Genomic DNA, 13,446 nt, shown 5'->3' with positions numbered 1-13,446 from the left:
AAGGATTAATTTTTATAATGTCAATTTATTAAACAATGAGCAGCCAAACGACTCGAATTACAAAAGATGTATGAAGGTAAAACAATAGGGTTATAATCACTGAACAATTAAATTGTCTTTATGTCAAGCTCTATTCATACACATATTCGTATATCATAGCTAAATATTAACACTCCTAGCTATTCAAATCTGATTGATTAATCTAGAATTTGTAGTACTTTATAGTTTCATACTAATTTTATTGAAACACAAATGTTCAAGGGTGTTCTACGTGTTCTGTTATGAAATTATCGGATATGTTCCTTACGTCGTAACTACAATCACCTTCCCTTTCATGAATTTGACCTACCGAATTAGACTATTTACCGGATTTGTAATCACATAAGCAACACGACGGGTGCCGCATGTGGAGCAGGATCTGCTTACCCTTCCGGAGCACCTGAGATCACCCCTAGTTTTTGGTGGTGTTCGTGTTGTTTATTCTTTAGTTTTCTATGTTGTGTCATGTGTACTATTGTTTTCTGTTTGTCTTTTTCATTTTTAGCCATGGCGTTGTCAGTTTGTTTTAGATTTATGAGTTTGACTGTCCCTTTGGTATCTTTCGTCCCTCTTTTATTTGAAAGTTAATTTATCTTTCACTTATTCTGCAGGAAATACATATGCTACGAGAACAATCGAGACAAAACAATAAGCAAATGGGTCAATGCCTTTCGAAAATAGACGGAACAATGGAAGGTATACATACACATGTAAAACAGACAAGGGAAGAGATAAAAGATCGATTTGACAACCTAAGTGGAAATCTTCAAGAAACTATGTCCAGTGAGGCGTCCAAATTAGGAGGCCTAGGTAAATTTGTTATTTTTAAATACTTATAACTAAGTTTGATAAATACATTCAACGCCAGTCAAATTTATGTTGATAAGAGTTTCATTGTTTAATACTTTGGTGATTGTCACTTTGACAAACCCATTGGTTTTTATCTAATTTCGTGTCACAGATACCAATTTACCATTGTCAGTAACAAAAACATTTAAAAAGGCCCAAATTAAATACAAAGTTGAATCCCAAATGCTGAAAGGTTTTGAAAAACACAGAAAAGCCGTTATTTTGAGTTTAACACATATTGAGACGATAAGTCTTTCATTGATATTTTCCTTAAAATACACAAAGACAGTTTTCTAAAACAAATTTTGTTCATAGAAATAATAATATTTACATGTTTTTGCTTTAAAACAACGAAGATAAATATAATGTTATCTTAAAGATTTTTTTTGTTGAATATACTGATTTATTGGTGTTTAAATAATTTAAGATACTTTTCCCTGTTATGCATCTTTTAAACTAAATGCGACTACTATAAGTTTTTTGATAAAAGAAAAATTAAACAGTGTAATTTTGTTTTATATTACAGATTTCAGAAAGCAAAATCTTATAGGTGAGATATTTTTTATCGTTTTCAAGTACAAAATGTCATTATAAATATGTATTGTAAAGCTGACAATATTTTACTCATTTGGAATTCACATTTATATACAACATTAGGTCAATGTCAGGAAAATATAAACTTTTTTGTAAGATGCTGAGAAACTTGGGAAGGGCGAGGTTCTACAAAGCCCATCCACAGTTTTGAGCCGAGTACAAAAAAGTTTATATTTTTCTGACATTGAACTAATATTGTTTTTATACTGCAACTTAAATTAATAAGTTGATAGTTTTTAAAATCGAAACACAAATGTCAAACTCCTTTTCATCCCTTAATGCACCCCTGATTGTGGAGAAAGTGTTCCTTGATTAAATTGACATTATAAAAATATAGCTTTGTTACTATTGTTAGGAAATAAAAACAACTGGTTGCAGTATAAAAACGTGGATCTGCAGAAACTATAGTATCTGCTCTAACGCTGTTGCCATGTCACCTATATCAGTGTGAATACACAAAATGTTACAATAAAAGAGACTTAAGTTCCCCCTTTTACGAAAACACAAAAAATTTTAACTAGTACACCTGAATTATTCAACATATGCGCAGATTTTAAACACTGATTACAAGACTTTCTTTCAAAAAGTTACGACAAATTAAACAATCATCGCACTTATACAAACATTCAGTTTATAGCTTTTAAACCTAATGTGAGAGAAAGAAGACACGATATCGACACTGTGTATGCGTAATATAGCTATATCATCTTGATAATTACTGGTTAACATGATTGTCTTAGTATATTGGGTATTTCAAATATCTGCTCCTTTTTTAGATATCCAGCCGTATACTATTAAATGACATGTTGTGAATAGATATAGTGGTCAGTGATTCTGTACTAATATGATTTATCACATACTTTGCTAAACTTCCTTTTGTTAAGTTAAGGAATTATAATGAAAATAAGGTTACTCCTCTATTACGCAACACACCCTTCATTAAATGTGAATATAATTTTTAATTCCTTTTTAGTTAAGTTGCTACTCGCCTTTTTATACTTCCAAACTTAGTGCTCTAGCGTGCATGATGTGAGAAAATCTAGAAGTAGGTGTCAGATGTTCACAATTTTAAATGTCTTTTCATTATCTTGACATTTTGTGTTTATTTGTTTTAAATATATTTGCAATTCCAAAAGTTGGTCTCCATGTCATAGAGTTAACTGTTTAAATTAAATTTCGAGCTCCATGATATCTTTTTCAACTTTTTGAAAAACAATAATAACACATGTACACATGGTGCATCCTATTGATCCCAATAAAGCTTTGTTTTCAATTATAACGATAAAAATTATGTGTATTATGTGTTCAATTCCTAGCAATAATGATTTTTCTCTTCGGTGTTTTTTATAACAACTTAAATATTTTAATCACATGTTTAACATAATGGCGTTTTTACAAAGGCAACATTTCATATTTAACGTGGTGATATATACAGAGAAACCCATTCAAATGGTAAATTGTGATATACATTCTGTTTCTTTGCATTTATCTAGATCACAGCACTGCGAGAATCCTTGAACATCGTGGTGATCAGACATTTGTTGAAACAAGTGGTCTTGATAACGCGCGAATTATATTGAAAGATCAAAACCTCTTGATTCTGTTAGCAAAAGGAGGGTTTGGAAAGACACAGATAGCTCTTCATTTAGCATCCATTTACCAAGATGAAGGATACATTCCGCTTTTCTTCTCAGACAAAGATGTTATAAAGTACAGAGATTTAATTTCTCTAGATGAAAAAAACGTTAGTTGTTGTAGAAGATCTGTTTGGTAGGTCAAGCGTTGAATTTTACGAAGATGACCATAGAAATATTCTTGATAGTTTGTCCATTTTTTTAAAGACGTCTGCACTTTTGAAAATATTGTTTACAATAAGAAACGAACCTACATGCGAGGAAAACATTTTAGTCAAGCATGAAATATTTCATCAGAAATGTATTCTCAATTTGGATGATGATTGCAGACTGTCTGATGAAGAACGTATTACCATTCTTTTAAGTCACATGAGACATAATTCCATCAATCCATGCAAAGGTCAAATGAAGAAAGATGTATGTTTTGCCTTCGATTCTTTGCCTGGTTGTTCATCTGAATGTTCTAGTGATGTAAAGCAGTTACCATGCGGTACAATTCGAATTTGTACCGACACAATTTATCAATGTTGTATGAGTGACACGTATGTAGGATTTCCGGAAACGTGTCGTATGTTTTGCAGCGATAAATCACTGACATTACTCGGTGTTGCATATTTCCGTAACACTAACAAATCCTTAGTAAATAAGATAAATGATCTTTTCTCAGAAAGTTTTGAAAAATTGTCATGTCGATATCAATACTGTGTATTGGTATATACAGCTTTAAAACATAATTTCTTAGATAATAACATAATAGAAAGTCGTATTGAAAATGATCAACTGTTCAAGAGGATATTGTCTTTATTTGATCACAGGGATACAAAGATTCGAAAAACATTAGTCCAACAAGCTATACGTAAACTTGAAGGTGGATACCTGATTCACAGTTCTAGGTACAATGAGTTCTACCGCAATTACTGTCCTGATCCATTAGGAAAAGCGTATATGTTTAAACATCAAGCTGTTCTTGATGCAGTTCTTGTTTCATTCGGTAACGAATGTCCTGAAATATTGATGAATTTGGACATCTGCAACTTCGAATTAATTTTACAATATATAAGACCTAGCTTAAAGCAACCTGACCCTAAGTCATCCGTTATCCATGTTGACCCTAAAATTGTCATTGATAAGCTATGTTATTATTTAGAAAAAGATTTTCTAATAAATAACTGTGAAATGGTAAAAGTTGTAGGAATATCTCATCCATGGTTTCCTCTGCCAATTGAAGGTCAAGATGATGAAGACGACTACCATGAACAAAGCAATTTTAATGAAAGCGATCAATCTGAATGTATCGATAACGTTACAAGCTTATCCGATTTACAGACAGATGATCCAGGCAATGAAGACATTAGCTATGATGTCAATAGATTATTCGATTTACAGGCAGAAGATTCTGGTAGTCACAGAAGTACAGATGACTGTATCACCTTTCCAGGTCTACAAACAGAAGATGCTGGCAGCGATATAAGTGACTCAGAAGAAGAAAGCGAAATCGGTGATTTCATATATCGGTTTATTCGTGGCTATCCAGAAATGACAGGAGAATATATTCGAAAATGCATTATTGAATGGCGGTATGTTTCATTCGTCAAAATATGTCTTGAAAAACTTTCTACACTTTCACCACCACAAGAGCAAATAAAACAGTTTATCAATGGGCTTACAAGAAGGGGCACCTGTTTAATAAATTTAAAAGTCAATTCCAACTTTAGTCGTGATTGGTCTTTAAAATTTGCTGAAATAAATGTGTTTTGTTTAATTTTTAAACCAGAGAGTTCGACTATCAAACATAATAAATTTTATCAACTAGACGATAAGTCGCTTCAAGAAAAACTTATTTCTTTCATCGACGAAAACAAAAATTATAAAATAATAGTGGGAATCGGAAACTTTTTATATATAATTGGAGTAGATGAAGGAAATTATGAATTTGTAAATAGATTCCTAGACAAAATTCTAGACACATATAAAGGTAATGAAAACCATCGTAAAATTCGCTATATTATCGACGGAATGTCGGCCAAAGGTAGACGAAAGGACGTTATTTCCTGTTTCATAGATTTCATGCAAACAAACTTATTAATCTTTGGAAGCATTAAGACAATCATTGGCCTCTGGGAAGTAATAAACAGTGAAATATACAAAACTGATAAAAACAGTACTCAATTAATGGCGATTATAGAAAAAAAGTTTGAGGAACACATTTTGTTCGGTACCGATTTGGAAGATGGAGTAGATTATAAAATACAGACCCAGGAGTATGGAGCATGCGTATACAATCTAGCTTTGAAAATTCAAGACAACAAATGCATTGAACAGCTTTTGTTAAAACTAATTGAAATTTACGAATTGTTAATTCAAGGTGCATTTTTTATTGAATCACCTAATGACATTCACTTTTTAGTTTATTTTCATAAGGGATTTACTAATTTTCGATCGCGAAAGAATTATGCGAAACAAATGTGTCCCACTGGGATGGGAAAACTATATTGTCATATTAAGCGATATAAAACATTTTTGAAAAAGGTAAAAGAAACAAAAAGGTATACCAATTCGCCTGGTGAATCCGTCATTCCAATGTCGTGGTTTCTCTCTCTTGTCAGGGAGGACACACTCGACCCAAAGACCAGTGAAGATTGTGATAATGATGATAATTAAAGGGAGTTTACAAACATTCCGTTTAGTGTAATGGACTGATATTTTATCATAACTTTTTTCTTTTATTCCGATGGGATTCAATGTTGAAACCCTGTTATCTTACTTGTTTTTAACTCACATGACAAGATTTATTTAAAACTGACCTTTATTTTACGACCAGATAGAACTTATTTTTTCATATCATTCAAGACGGTAACAATCAAAACCAAGAAGTAAACAAAGACGCACAAAACCAAAGAACATTTACATCAACAGTTACAAATAATAATTAAGAAACAACACCAACTCTACTAAAAACTAGAAGTGAAATCAGGTGCTCCGGAAGGGTAGGCGTTTCCTGCACCCGTTGTGTTATTTCTTTGTTCAGTTCGGTAATGATGGAAGGTTATTATGACTGAGGAAGAATATCAGATTTTATTTCCGACACACTTTTGTTATAAGTTTCTTGAGTGATGACCTTAATTTGATTGATGCATAGCCCTGTCTTAGTAACTTTTGAGAAAGCAGTAGTCCTCGTTCAACACAATCAATGTACTTTGAACTAGCTCTAGCGTAACGTATCATATTAAGCTATCAAACAATAATTTGCTTTATTTAATAACTTATATCAATGATTTTCTTGATAGAGTGTTACTGCTCACAAGGAAGCTATTAAACCAAGAGTTCCAAATGGTGAAGTTGAAATCATCCCTTCGTAAATTTTACGGACGCCATCACGAGTTGGTTAACCGTTATGGAATAATCGTTTTACAAATGATATATCGGATATGTTCCTTACGTCGTAACTACAATCCCCTTCCCTTTCATGAATGTGACCTACCGAATTAGACTATTTACCGGATTTGTAATCACATGAGCATCACGACGGGTGCCACATGTGGATCAGATTCTGCTTACCCTTCCGGAGCACCTGAGATCACCCCTAGTTTTCGGTGGGGTTCGTGTTGTTTATTCTTTAGTTTTCTATGTTGTTTCATGTGTACTATTGTTAGATTTATGAGTTTGACTGTCCCTTTGGTATCTTTGGTCCCTCTTTTATATCACATACATGTTCGTTGCCTATAAAATTTTAGAAATTGTCACTTGAATGGAGATTGTTTCATTGCCACTCATTTCAAATCTCCATATACCAATTCACTGTGCAAACAGATTTAACGGATATCTCAGCACTTGAACCTATCATCAAATCGATCATTTTGTTTCCCATTTGTCAGTTATTACATACTATCATCATTGAACTATGGCGTTTATGTGTCTTCAGATTTTGTAAATGTATGGGTACACATGTCCTGTTTGTGGCCTTTTAAAAAGCAGGAAATATAGTCTTTCCTTCTCTATTACAAAATGAGGCCGACAATTCATATGAAGTTCGGTTCTGCGGTCCACATTATAGCAGTTATCATCGAATTATCAAATAGTCAAACCCACTAATGATATTTTCAACTGTTTGTCCACTGGTGTCATTATGACAAAATAAATTAAAGCATTTAAAATGACTTCATATACAGGAGTGTGTCCCTTACGTAGGAACTGGTCCAACAAAGTTTTGAGGAAGAAAGATTAAAAATGACACACCCTAAATTGTATGGACATGATCACGAATTGGTTGATGCAAACTAACTGAGGACATTTCTACGTCTTTTTGTGAGTTTGAATTCGCATTGCTATAAATCGTGTCTCGATATTTGTACATTCATGTATTTCGTTATGATGCTATAAATGTATAATACTGATAAGTTATTGTTTTATGTCATATCGTTTGTAGTTTAAGTTATTTTCTTTTATTTTTTTTCGTATATTAAAGTAAAGACAACTAATCATCTAGTTCATTTATATGATTTCTGTTTGATATATATAAAAAAAAAAGAAGATGTGGTATTATTACCAATGAGACAATTCTCCACAAGAAACCAAAATGACACAAAAATTAACAGCTATAGGTTATCGTGCGGCCTTCAACAATGAGCAAAGTTCTGACTCGAAACATTACATCCATATTTCCTTAGTAACGTTAATTGCCCCCACTTTTACTCTTTAGTGATACAGAAGACCAAATTATTTGAAAATTCAATACCTACTACAACTGTTCGCGAGCTTGTAAAACTGCGAAGCATAAAAAGTATGGTTAAATCCGAACAAGGAACAATCAAAACTCTAATTTTCAAAACTTATTGACTAATATAATCATTAGTAATTTTAAGTCCTTTAGTTGACCTTTTTTTTCTTTTGAGTCCAGCGAGTCTGGGGAATAACATGTAGATGTAACGTTCTTCCAGAGTAATTCTTTATTAACCTAGTACCTTTAATGTTGTATTTTTTTTGTTTTTCTTTTATATACAAAGGAGGAGCGAAAGATAACAGGGACAGTCAAACTCATAGATGAAAAATAAAATGACAACACCATGGCTAAATAAGAAAAAGGCAAACAGACAAATAATAGTATATAAGACACACTATAGAAAACTAAAGACTAAGCAACACGAACTGCACAATAAATGGTGATAATCTCAGGTACCCCGGAAGGGTAATCAGATTCTGATCAACATGTGGCACCCGGTTGCTTATGTTATTAAAAATCCGGTAAATAGTAGTTGTAGTTACGACATAAGGAACATATCAGATATCATCTGTGACACGGTTATTTGGCACAACGTTTTGAAATTTTAGGTAAAGCTCTTCAACTTTCTACTTGTTTGTCTTTATTACTATTTTGATCTGAGCGTCACTTATGAGTCTTATGTATACGAAACACGCGTCTGGCATATTAAATTATAATCCTGGTACTTTTGATAACTATTTACACTACTGGGGCGTTGACATTGCTGGTGGACGTTTCATCAACCAATGTATCACCAGCCAAGTTGTCAGCACTTCGGTGTTGACATGAATATGAATAATATGGTCATTTTTATAAATTTCCTGTTACAAAACTTAGAATTATTCGAAAAAGGAAGGCTTTTCTTAACTCAGGAATAGATTACCTTAGCAGTATGTTGCACAAAGTTTTGGAATTTGAGTTCTCAGGGCTCTTTAACTTTGTACTGGTTTGGCTTTATAAATATTTTGATATGAGCGTCACTAATCATCGTCTAATGAGTCTGATGTAGACAAAACGCGCATCTGGCATATTAAATTATTAACGGGGTACCTTTGATAACTAATTAGTCCATAACGGTCAACAAACTTGTGATGGCGTCCGTAAAATTTACGAAGGGATGATTTCACCTTCATCATTTGGAATTTTAAGTTTAGCTTCCTAGCTTGTGAGCACAACCCTCTTTCTCGTAAAGTATGACAGTAAATACAAGCCCGGGAGTACCGTTTGAATTAGGAGATATATACTCCGTACTCTGTCGTTGCTGGAACGTTGCAACATGGCAATGGAAGGTCATAATTGGGAAGCTGAATCATCTTTTTTTTTGTCGCAAATTTTTGTTTTCAATCGATCCTCATGTTCAATTTCTAGATGTAAGTCAAGAAATGAGGCAGACTCAACTGTTTATGTGGTATCCTTTATCTCTATTCGACGGGATAGATTCGTTCAACATAACCACCAAGTTTTGAATTATTTAGTGTTACTTATCCTTTAGTTTTATAAAATGTGGAATCACGAGATTTCTTCCTAAGATACAGGTTGTTCAAAAAATATTTTTCTTAAAGTACGTACTGCAAATCAAGTTAAATAGAAAAAATAGTGTCTGAATTCTTTTTCTAGCTACAAAACAAAACAGGTAGATTTATAACACATTCATTTATAAAAGTAACATTATGTGAGGTTTTTTATTTACTTTCAATTAAACTTTGAAACTCATACGGTTAGGTATATTTTTCAATGATATCTCCATGAAAAAAAAGTCCCTAATTGGTCAATTGAAAATTATTCATATCAATGTATTCTCATGTCGTTACTTATTACGATTGAGTGTCTTTCATAAAAATGCAAAAAAAAATGATCTCATAAAACAGTTATCCGTTTATTCTTTTTACAAATTGAACAATAATATCACTTGAGTGTTATGAAATAAAAAAATGTTGACCACGCTCCATAATTTCTGTAATGCATTATTCAGAATAGAGTCGAAATATACCAAAGGGACATTCAAACTAATGATGATTCAATGTCATGCCAAATCACAAAGAACAACATAAAAATCTAGCTTAGAATGCTTACAAATAAGCAACACAAACCCCACAAAAAACCGGCGGTCATCCCATGTGTTCCAGAAGAGAAGATACACCGTGCTACACATGTGGCACCCATTACTGATAAAACGATATTAATGAACACTTCATGTATATAAGAAAAATGTAAAATAGTTGAATACACGTTTGAAATTGCTCGTATATTTTTAAGATATAAAATTAACAATACTAAGCTTTGAATTCCCTCAGCCATAATTGATCTTTGATAAGTCTGGCAGCTATCTTAAAGCTCTTTTTTTTTATCCTAAAGCTATGCAGCTGTTTCTGTTCTTTTACATCCTGTTGTGTTTGGGTTTTTTGGGTTTTTTTTTAATAGTTGGCTTTTATTTTAATTAATGCAAACTATACAATATGAATTTCTTCGTTGTACCATCTTGCATTTGACTTGGTAAGAGTTCACCGTTTGACTTTAAACGTCTATTTTGCAATGTTAGGAAAACCTAAAAATTGTATTATACCACAATTTCGGACAACAAGAGTAAAATCGTATAAAAATATGATGTATGTAATTATATGTACAAATTAATATATTTAATAGATATAGGAAGATGTGGTGTGCGTGCCAATGAGACAACCTCCATCCAAATAACAATTTTTTAAAAAGTAAGCCATTATAGGTGAATGTACGGCTTTCAACACGGCGCCTTATATCACACCGAACAACAAGCTATAAAGGGCCCCAAAATTACTAGTGTAAAACCATTCAAACGGGAAGAAAACCAACGGTCTTATCTATATAAAAAAACGAGAAACGAGAAACGAGAAACACTTATATATTACATAAACAAACGACAACTATTGTACATCAGATTCCTGACTTATGACAGGTGCAAACATTTGCAGCGGGATTAAACGTTTTAATGGATCCAAACCTTCTCCCTTTTTCTGAAACAATAGCAGAACATCACAACATAGAAAAACACACGATAAAATATCAATTGGCAGACTTAACTCAATCAAAAAACGTAAATTAATACACAAAGAACGAATAAATTTGATCTGCGATATGTGAAAACAAATGCACAGTTAATAAAATATTAGAGACAAACATTCAAGACCAAAAAGCAAACAAACAAGTTCAAACAAGCCATGGCAAGACACCACTGAGAAATACTTAACCCTTCGAAAATATTGATCAATACTCACTTAAGAAAAAAACCGGTTTTAAAAAAAATCTTGAAGTTTATACAAATGTAGTAAGAATAAGTGAAAAATTGGATATTACAAATAATCAAAGCTGGTATACAGAAAAGATCCATGTGAATAAAAAATAACAAAAAGCATTATAAACAGTATCAACAGGTCAAATTAAGTTCCTTTACATCTGTCACAGACTATAGTAAACAATTAACTTACTTAATTACTATACAAGCCAATGTAACCAAAGAAAATGAGGGAATCTCACGAGTAAGCGATTCTCTCTGTACATGCATTAATCGCATTTAAATCCAAACTGGTTCAAACTGTGTTTTCTGCAAAACAGTTATGTTAATTAGTTATTTAACTCTTCTTTTGTCATTTTTCATTGTTTTAGGTTAAGCACACAGAAGGAGAGAGAAAACTTCTACAGAATTTCAACAATAATTGTTGATCATGGAAAGGAGTCACTGATGTTGTTGTTAGACAATGAACTAAACTCTAACAATCAAACACTAGAGGATTTTATCAACTTTAATCAGCATGATATATACCATTTATGCATTAACAGATATGCATGTTGCCAATGTAAAAATGAAAAATTACAACTTACAACTCCTGCGAGTCGAGTTTTGCATCTGGATCAATTAGATATACTGCTAGACAAATCTATACAAACACTATCTTGTCATAATACAAAAGCGTGGCACAATTTTGCTGTTGTCCGGCAAAAGCCACTCTTACAACAAAGCATCTGGATTTAACACTTCTTCGTTGTTTGCTGATTAATTTTGCCTCGATTTTTCCTCCGAATAGCAACATTCGACATGCAGTTGATGACCTTATTGGACATCGGAATAAATTGTATGGACATGCGCAAGAAGCCAAATGTTCAGATACTGACTATATACTTTACAAAAGTCAAATTGAAGCTACCATTCTTACAATTGAAAAATCGTGCAATAAAGAAAGTCAAATGAAACAGAAACTCAGAGATGCTGAAGTGAGGACAATGGATGAAACAATATGTCAACAATATCAAAATTCTTTATTATATGATATTCAGCGGAACGAATATATTACGAAAGTAAGTTTTGCAGAAATTAAATAAAAGATAATGCACTAGTCTTGATTTCAGATTAAATGTAACACATTGTATCCAACAGTCATTCATTAGTGCAAAAACAACCAGCGCAAAATTCTACATGCAATTTCCTAGAACCAGATTTGTTTGCTATGTGGTATTCAACAAAATTAAGAGATCAGAAGGGCAGGAGTAATATTCACGCATATATAGAAAATGACGAATTGAACTTTCATTCTGTACAGATTACATTTGAAACTATTAGATATGCATCCGGCAAAAGACGCGACAACCAAAAAGATATTCGAACGCAACATGCAGTTTAAAACACAGGACAATTAAAGTGTATTTAAGTCATGCCCAATTAATACAAATATTTGTAAATTATTTTTGTTAATAACAACACTCATACCAATTTGTTTCTAAATGAATATTACTGTTGCACACCTGACACTCTCATTATGCTATATGGTTGTCCTCATTTTTTATACACAAATGCCTTTGTCTTTGCTCTATGTAAGTTTCCTCATGAAATTTGTAGTTGAAAATCATTTCTGATACAAATCTTCAATTTCTTCTACAGGAAATTAGTACGCTACGAGAACAATCAAGACAAAACATTGATCAAATAGTTCAGCAAATTTCGGAAACAAAAACTACAATCACCACCAATATTTCGTCTCACAGTAAAACAACTATGGAACAACTGGAAGGCTTGCAGTTGGATTTTGCTAATAGGGATGACAATTTAAATGAAAAGATACAAAGTAATGAGGTAAAACTCGACGAAGTGCAGAAGCAAAACAAAGTAGTAATAGGGACGATAGAAAAAGAGAGGGACATCCAACAAAAGAACCATGCTGAAAAAATTGGACATTTATTTCAGACTGAGCGCAATATTCTGTCAAAAACAAAAGAAACAACGGCAGATATTATTAAACATGTAAAACAGACAGGACAAGATATAAAGGATAAAGTTGACAACCTTAGAGCAGATATTATAAACACTTCTGCCATTGAGGCGGCAAAATCAATAAAGCAAGGTACTAAGTTAGAGTGAAATGAATTCAAAAAATGAAAATAGTAAAAATAGTAAACTCGGAGCAAACTAAAATAAGGAAAGTTCTTTATCAAATGACAAACTCATAAGCTCAAATAAATCAAACAAATGGATAACGACTGTTATATTCTTGACTTGGTATTGTATGCCTTTTAAATGTATGTTGACGGAGTTACGGCATTTTC

General features: G+C 32.4%; 1 protein-coding gene across 1 annotated transcript; it reads left to right on the top strand.

Moving 5' to 3' along the window:
- Positions 1-11,835: 11,835 nt before the first annotated feature.
- LOC134683464 (uncharacterized) lies at positions 11,836-13,261 on the top strand. Its single transcript, XM_063542782.1, has 2 exons — positions 11,836-12,204; positions 12,785-13,261. The coding sequence occupies exons 1-2, from the start codon at positions 12,094-12,096 to the stop codon at positions 13,259-13,261; spliced, it is 588 nt and encodes a 195-aa protein (XP_063398852.1). The 5' UTR covers positions 11,836-12,093.
- Positions 13,262-13,446: the final 185 nt, after the last annotated feature.

This window comes from Mytilus trossulus, chromosome 9 (genome assembly GCF_036588685.1).
Source record: "Mytilus trossulus isolate FHL-02 chromosome 9, PNRI_Mtr1.1.1.hap1, whole genome shotgun sequence".
Lineage (NCBI taxonomy): Eukaryota > Metazoa > Mollusca > Bivalvia > Mytilida > Mytilidae > Mytilus > Mytilus trossulus.
The sequence above is the reverse complement of the archived record's forward strand: the minus strand, read 5'-3'. Positions and strand labels throughout refer to the sequence as shown.